This window comes from Hibiscus syriacus, unplaced genomic scaffold, assembly GCF_006381635.1.
Source record: "Hibiscus syriacus cultivar Baekdansim isolate YM2019G1 unplaced genomic scaffold, ASM638163v2 tig00112471_pilon, whole genome shotgun sequence".
NCBI classification, from domain to species: Eukaryota; Viridiplantae; Streptophyta; class Magnoliopsida; order Malvales; family Malvaceae; genus Hibiscus; species Hibiscus syriacus.
In genome coordinates, this window is record NW_024063340.1 from 475,384 (window position 1) to 483,373 (window position 7,990).

At 32.8% G+C, this 7,990-nt stretch overlaps 1 protein-coding gene across 1 annotated transcript; it reads right to left on the minus strand.

Annotated features, from left to right (window-relative positions):
• Nucleotides 1-3,862: 3,862 nt before the first annotated feature.
• Nucleotides 3,863-5,564, minus strand: LOC120179913 (structure-specific endonuclease subunit slx1-like). The gene is made up of 3 exons (XM_039185365.1): nucleotides 5,265-5,564; nucleotides 4,796-4,902; nucleotides 3,863-4,202 (listed from the first exon to the last, which is right to left on the minus strand). Exons 1-3 carry the CDS (start codon nucleotides 5,486-5,488, stop codon nucleotides 4,021-4,023), a joined length of 513 nt encoding a protein of 170 aa, XP_039041296.1. The 5' UTR covers nucleotides 5,489-5,564; the 3' UTR covers nucleotides 3,863-4,020.
• Between the last annotated feature and the right edge of the window lie 2,426 nt (nucleotides 5,565-7,990).

Genomic DNA, 7,990 nt, shown 5'->3' on the forward strand with positions numbered 1-7,990 from the left:
TAAATGTAAGTTACAGTGTGAAACGTGCATAGGCCTTACCCTGAAAATTCCGGAAAATCATTAGTTCATTGATAGTTGGATTAACTTCTCTATACTCATTTTACTTGGTCCAAAATATAGTCTAGAACGTAATTCTAAACCTATGCCTCGTGCATTCTTGTACTTCTAAATTTCCCCCTTATTGATTACTTGTAGACTTGCTCGAAAATAAATTATTAGAAAGCAGATCATAGTCTTACGTAAGTGAAATAGATATGAATTCTTTTAACTATTTGAAGTCATAAAATGCAGTTGGTCTAATGACACCGTATTCTGACATTTTTCTCTTAAACTATAGAATTTTCAATGAATAGAAAAACAAAGTTAAATTTTAAAAAATAAGTTCTATTTTTTGAAATTAGAAGATTCCTACACGCGACTTTGGGTAAGCCATGCGGATTTCCCCTTAAAGACTTTGGTCATTGGTCAAAAATTAAGCACACTTGGTCCCTTCTGTTATCGGTCCGTCGCAGTGTTTTGAAAATCGGACCGGCCAGTTCAATCAAGAACCGCTGCCTGGTTCGGTTCATTCTACCCGGTTAAACCGTTACTAGTGAACCGTAAGGAATCGTTGAATCGGGTTTGAACCGTTCGAACAGGATCGGACCGTGAACCGGTAAAACCGGTGTGAACCGGCTGAAAACCGACAAAACCGATATGAACTGCCAGTTTTAATTTTTTCTTTTTAAAAAAAATTAAATCAAACGACGTCGTTTGTTAAACAAGCCGAGTCGAACTCGAGTATTGTTGAGCTTGACTCGAACTCGAAAACTTTAAAAGTAAGCTCACCTTGACTAAAAAACTCACGAGCTAAAAATTATCAAGTTCAACTCGAACTCGAAATATAATATTAAAACTTGAACTCAAAAAGGCTCGAACTCAAAAAAAATTAGAAGCTCAATTGCAGCCTTAAATTCGAGCTCGATTAAAGCAAAAGAATAGTTCGTTCTGTGCTCACCAAAAGGCTCTATGATTTTGAATGTCAAATTACTTCTATTATTTATAGAAGTCAGTTGAGATGCTCTTCTATGTTTCTTAGTCATGTGAGATTGTTTTGTTCTCATATTTTTACTTTTTAGACTTTTGGGATGCTCTTCTATATTTCTGAGTCACGTGGGATTGTTTTTTTTTAAATTAAATCAAACGACTTCGTTTGATTATAGTTATATAATTATATTTATTATTTATTATGTTTTACCTTAAATATTATGTTGTGGTTGATTTGAATCATTTTGTTTCACTTGATTTTATGGTTTTTAACTTATATGTTATGACTTGCTTTGAATATGACTTGTGATATAAAAAACTGTTTTTTATTAAATGTTTTTGGTATTTTATTTAATTTTTTAAATAATTATGACGTCGTCCGGTTCTTCCGACCAGTCTGACCGATTCGACCGGTTGACCAGTAGCACGGCCAGTTCGCTGACCGGTCCGGTTCTGAAAACCATAAGTTTCTCAACCATTAATGTCTGTTAACAGGAAGTCTTACGTGGTCCCTTTTCGTTTGTGACAAAAGGAATTGGCAACGTCTAAGATTATGTTAGAGTTATTGGAGCATTCGGAATGGCGAGTACACAAATTTTTGGTATGTTATGTGGGTGGACAATGAGAGCCCGTTTTGCATATATTAATATTACACTGGTTTAGATGTTTCAAGTCCAACACCGGTCAAGAATTGGGTCACGACTTATGGCCAATGGAATTGGAAGAACCTGTGATTAGTCTTACCTGCTGCAGGTGTTGTAGAAAAAACGTTACGACACCCTCCCCCACAGGATAAGTTGGGCAGTGACGTACTATGTTGGCGATGGGAGGAGAAGACGACTTTCCCAACCGAGTCTGTTTATCGGGCAAGCAAATCCGAGTGTTTCTATGGCTCGATGTACAAAACCGACAACTGACAAACAAAGAATGCGTAAGGAGACATCTTGATGTAGATGAGTGTTGTAAGAAATGAGCTATAGGTACAAGCCATGTTTTGTGGTCTTATTGTGAGGCCAAAAAGGTATAGAACCAAGTTGTCCAGCCAGCACAACTTCGAGTATTCCTCAATAGTAATATGAAGGACTGGTTCCTAACGAATCCCATTAACTATGAGAAGTCCACATGACAAAGTTGTAATTAAAGAATATTATTTGCGATAATCTGGTGGATTCTTTGGAACATAAAAAATAAGTGGTTGTTTGATGGGTATTACATGGAACATGAATCTGTGTTGGAAAGTAGCTTGCGGATGCAGAGAGTAATTTTGGGAGGGCTGCAAAAGAGGTGAGAGATAGTAAGGAGCTGAACAGCTTACATCGTTTACCACCAGGATATATCGACTGCTTAACCTTTTTGAGGTCACTGTAAATCTTCAAGGCCTTGGATTTGTCCTCACGAAACCACCAATTCATGATTCCGCTTTTGCTGGGTAGCGCCATGGAAACTGCTTTCGACTTCAGGCTGCCGAGCTAAGACGCCGGTCCGAATAGGCTTAGGCCGCCTATGAGAGGTGTAATTACTTGACGCTGAAGACGATGACCTTGATTTTGCACCGTAAAAGGAATCAGACTCGAAGGATGAAAACTCGCCACCGGAACTGGAATTGGAAGAGCTGGAACTAGAGTTCAACAGCACTGGGTTTTTTTCTAATGAAAACTTTATTATCTTCACACTTCTTTTCCATCCATTTTTCGATCATGCAAGCATGTTGGAGGCTCGTCATTTCATCATCCTTCAACGAACAATTGTTGTTGAGCTTGTTCGCCATGCTAGCCTCTCTGTAGAAAATCATATCTTCTTTTGCTTCACCTCTATCGGGTTTACCAATCGAACGGTAGCTGGAATCGAGAAGAGTTGAAGAGAACAATGGGTTTTCTCTCCTGTACCCATAGTATTTTGGCAATTTAACCCACAGATCCATACGACTTTATAGAGTGAAAATTAAGAGAAGATAAAAAGAAGGAAGAAACAAGAGAATCGATCAGTTGGTGTTTACGTGCATCTTTTTTAATATTTCAAATTCCATGAAATATTTACGTGGAATTTTTTATTTATTTTTTAATTACCACATAATATTTTCGCTAAAGGGTTAACAGAAGTTAAAGTCTGAGGAACTTAGACCGAACGGATCAATTACGCAAGGGCCAAACACACTTAATCTTTAAAGCGGTGATCAAAGTCGATCAGATCGAAAATAAAAGGGACTATTCGTATAATTTATCCAAAAACTTTTACATCCTCAATTTTATCAGTTTAGTTACTTTTAAATTTGAATTGTGTTCATTTTGATCCTCAAACTTCTATTTTTTAACTAACCCAAATGTAACATTACAATAACGGATCGTTAAACAGATAGCAGTTATTTTGTCTTATTATAAAAAAATATTGATAATTATTTATCTTTTTCTATCATGTCAAAAAAGTAAAAACAATATTAATTTTTTTTAAAAAAAAGAACTAATATCAACATTCAATAAAAACAAATAGCTACTTTTTCAAATAAAAAAAAGAGGGCGTGTAGAAAAAGATAATACCTGATGTCATCTTAATGGAGTTGTTATTGTTCCGACACTTTCGAATCAATTTAACAAAAAAATAAAAATAAAATTTCAGTTAAAAGGAATGCAATAAAATTGTTACGGATAAATTGACTAAATTAATAAAATTGAGGGGCCAAAAAGACAAAATATGATCATACTACCAGGTTTTACTTTTAAACACCCACTTCTTGTATTGAACAGTGTAATAACAGAGCCTTTAACCACAACTGATTTGTGAGCTCTCTCAAACTAGATTATCCACGCAGTCAAAATAATACAAGGGAAAAAATGAACTATTCAGATAATCATCGCAATAACTTTAGGCTTTCCCTTTGAACAATGATTACAAATCATAGCATATATTACAATAAGTATTCCATAATCCAATCATACAACATTCAAGAATGCATTTTTTTTTATAATGAAAGGTTATGTAAGAATGGTTGGTATTAAATCAGGAAGTGCTCATTTGCCACTCAATTTCCAAGAGACTGCAATCCAATGAACCACTAACCTTATTTAGGGCTGTCTCCCTGTGTTGCAATAACGTTAGGGAGCAATCATCGGCCTCCTTGTTCTTCCTTTTGCGAGGCAGTTTCCTTGACATCATTTTCCATTTGGATTCAAACTCAGAAGCTAAAATAAAGAAAAGGGAAACATCAACAATGTTATACACTTGACTATTAACGCATGAATCATATTAGCAAATTTCATAGATATAAATACTCGGTAAAAGCACCTTACAAGTCCTTATACTATTGCACAGAGTCTATTTTAGTTCATGTACTTTTAAAACTAGCACACAAAATGATCATTTTTGTAGCAATTGGGAACAAAACAGATGCTAATTTTATTAACTGTCATTTTTAAATGATGTGGGATGTTCATCCAACCCATTGAAGCTTAAAAGCTCTGCAATGCTTCAATTATTTTAAGCTACAATGGGTCGAGCTTAACAGGTTACTTCACATTTTAAATTAATATCACGTTATTTAACTAAGTCCATCTTACAAATTTAATAGTTTTCCTAGCGGGTTATAAAAATGATCATTTTGCATATTTTACTAATATACTGAAACCTTTTTTTCTCCTTTCGAATGTATAAGCTTTACTCATTTTAGAAGCACTAAGAAAATGCACTACGCTCCATGATCTTATGATACAAGGACTTGAAGAGTGCTTTTAATCGATAAATAGCTAAATAAGATAAAAGTATCGAGCAAAAATACCTTCACTTTGGTCATTGAAACCCCGAATTAAGCAAGCGCAGACCCATGGCCTTCCAGCACGAGATGCTTTAGCACCACCACTAAGTTCACCATTATGTTGTTTCAAACTGAAATATCAAAGCTCAATATTTAGTTATTTTGAATTATTTTTCCTATGGAAAAGAAGAAGACTCCCAAAGCAGGGTCAATTTTAAGGAAGTGCAACTTGTCGCAACAATCAACAAAGAAGCTCGCAAGTTTTCAAAAGATTAACTAATGTAAAGTGAATTGTAAATTTGCAAGGGGGAATAAACATTCTGTTAACTTGATCAAATAAACAATTTCCACAAATTTAATCGATTAGACAGTTAAAAAAACAATCAATCAAGATTAGACCCCAAAACTAAAAAGGAGACACGAATAAGGATTTGAGGTACAATTTGACGCTAAAGCTTAATAAAATTGGGAAATGAGAAAATGAAGATCGTACCGGCGGGAGAAATTGTTGGTGACGCCGACGTAGGTTTTAATGGGAGCATTGGTGGAAAGAATTAGGTAAACGCACCACGCCTTTTCTTTTGATTTGGATTTCGCAACGGCGCTCGATTCTAGCGACAACGGTGGTTTTAAGGACCTAGGTTTAGGGTTTGGATTAGGGTTTATATTTTGATTTGGTGATTTCACCGCTCGGAATGTTGTTGTGAGCAGCCTCATCTCATCATCCGATCCCAAGAGCTTCTTCGTATTTTGGGATCTCCTTTTTTCAACGGTAAAGTTTTGCCCCAATTTGGGTGGGTCCGAACTCCTTTTTTCCCCCAATAGTCTAATAATATCTAATTTTATACAAGGTAAAGTAGACAAATGGTCCACTTATTATAGGATATTATTTTGTTGAGTTGATCGATTATTAAAAGTTATAAAACGGTTCTATGATTATAGGACGTTGTTTTATTAAGTCTCTCGACAATTAAAAGTTATAAAATAGTCACCATATTATTCATATATTTCAAACTCGTAAATTTTCTTTTAAAAAAAATGAGTTTGGAACATATAAATAGTCGAATGATCATTTTGTAACTTTTAATAGTCAAAGAGCTCAAGAAAACAATGTCATATAGTTAGATGATCATTTTATAAATTTTAATATTTGGAAACTCATCAAAACATTATTTTATAGTCCAGGGCCATTTATGTACTTCTCCCTTTTATATATAAGGTGCATGTGAATATAGAATTTTAATCATAATTAAAGTAATTATATAATTTTAAAATATATATATATATATATTAGTATCTAAATTAATTACATTCCTCTAAATTGTTACTTCAAGGAACAAATTTTGCTTTCAAATTGAAACTGAAATTTTAATTGCATTTATTATTGTATATTTTTATTAACGTGAGAAAACTATCCACGAACACAAACGTGTATCCAAATCAATTCGAGGGTCCAAAGCAGGGATGATCAACATGATAACAAATAAGCGTCATCTTGATCAGTCGTGGCAATGTCAAATCCAACCTAGAGAAGAAGAAAAAACTAAAATAACGTCAAAAAACCGTAAACTACCAAAAGTCAAAGAAAAATGTGTCACAAAGACATAGATAAACGTGTCATAAATGAAAAGAATATGTCACAAAGATATAATTATTCTTATTAAAAACTAAAAAAAAAGAAAAAGAGAAAAGCCAACAGGAGGGCGACAACTAGTATTAAAGTCGATGATGCCGCCAATTAAACAAAATTAGAGAAAAATAAGTTGAATTGATTAATAAAATTGACATAAGTTATAAAAAAGAAGAAAAAAAAGGAGAAAAGAGAGTAGAAAGAACAAAGCGACCAGGTTTTTTAAAAGTTTTTAAAATTTAAAAATATTTAACGATATATAAATATATATAAGTTAAAAGATTCTAATCTCATAAATATAACATCTAGAACACTTAATATAATATTCTTATGAATGTTAAAAATCTAAAATATGAGTCCGAGTTTCAAATTAAAGTTTTATGATAAAAGATTGTTATAATAAATCAAAATAATCGATAACATTGTATCAATTTAAAAAAATACAATTAAAAAAATACAAAAATAAAGATAAAATAAATGTAATCGGTGAAAACAAGAATGAAATATTATGATTTTATAATAAAATTAAATATAATTATCATGAAAGGAATACATATATATTTATATATTGAAGGTTGTAAAAACCTGTCGTTCACTCATATCATAAGTCTTGTAAAATTTAATATATACTTTATTAGTTTTCAAACAAGATAAAGTCGTAATATTAATCTAATACTTCTTCCCCACAAAAGAAGAACAAATGTACTACAATATACGTTCTCTCTTATCATTACATGCCCTGTTTGCTTTCTCTTCGATTTTATTTATGTTTTCTTCCTTCTCTGACCGTTCTCAGACTTCTTTTGTTTTTGCTTTGTCGTGGTTGATGAGTTCCAAAGGCTCTCGAACAAAACACTGAATTCCATGCACGTCGTTAAACAGTAATTCTCTCAACTTTCAACTGTGATTAAATTATGGATCATATGAACTTTTTTATTATTATTGAATTCATTGAATCTGCTGAACTTATAAAGGATGAAGCTCACTGCTTGTATTATTTTCTTATTTTTTTCTCAATGTAATGCATCAATGATTCACCAAACAAAAACCTTATCTTATTCACAAAGCCAATGTAAATAATACCTAACCTCAAAAGGTGCATGATGTGATCGCATCGATGAGAAAAGTTATAGATATTATATATTTCTAATCACTGACATGTTGGACTAGAGCGAATTAAAATGAAAATTTTGCCTAAAAAGTTATCTTAAAAATAATTAGATGCCAGAATACCACATTTTCTCCGATATTTATCGATTTAGTACCTATTCGCACTACGCGGCAATGAGGGCCTTTTTGTTAATTTATTATAAAAATAACCTCCATCTAGAATTGTTTAGAAAAATGACCACAAATGGCCATGTATGATATGAATATATAGCTTTATGCAGAACGCGAGGTCTTATCATACTTTCTGCAAAACGCGAGGTATAACTTCACTTTTTACAGAACGTAAGGTATTATTACGTGAGTCATTTGAGAGTTATTTTTTCATATAATGCTAGTTGGGTGGTCATTTTTCTAAAAAATTATAAAAAAAGGTTATAAAAACCGTAATGAGGCACGTTTTACAAAACGCTTTACATAGG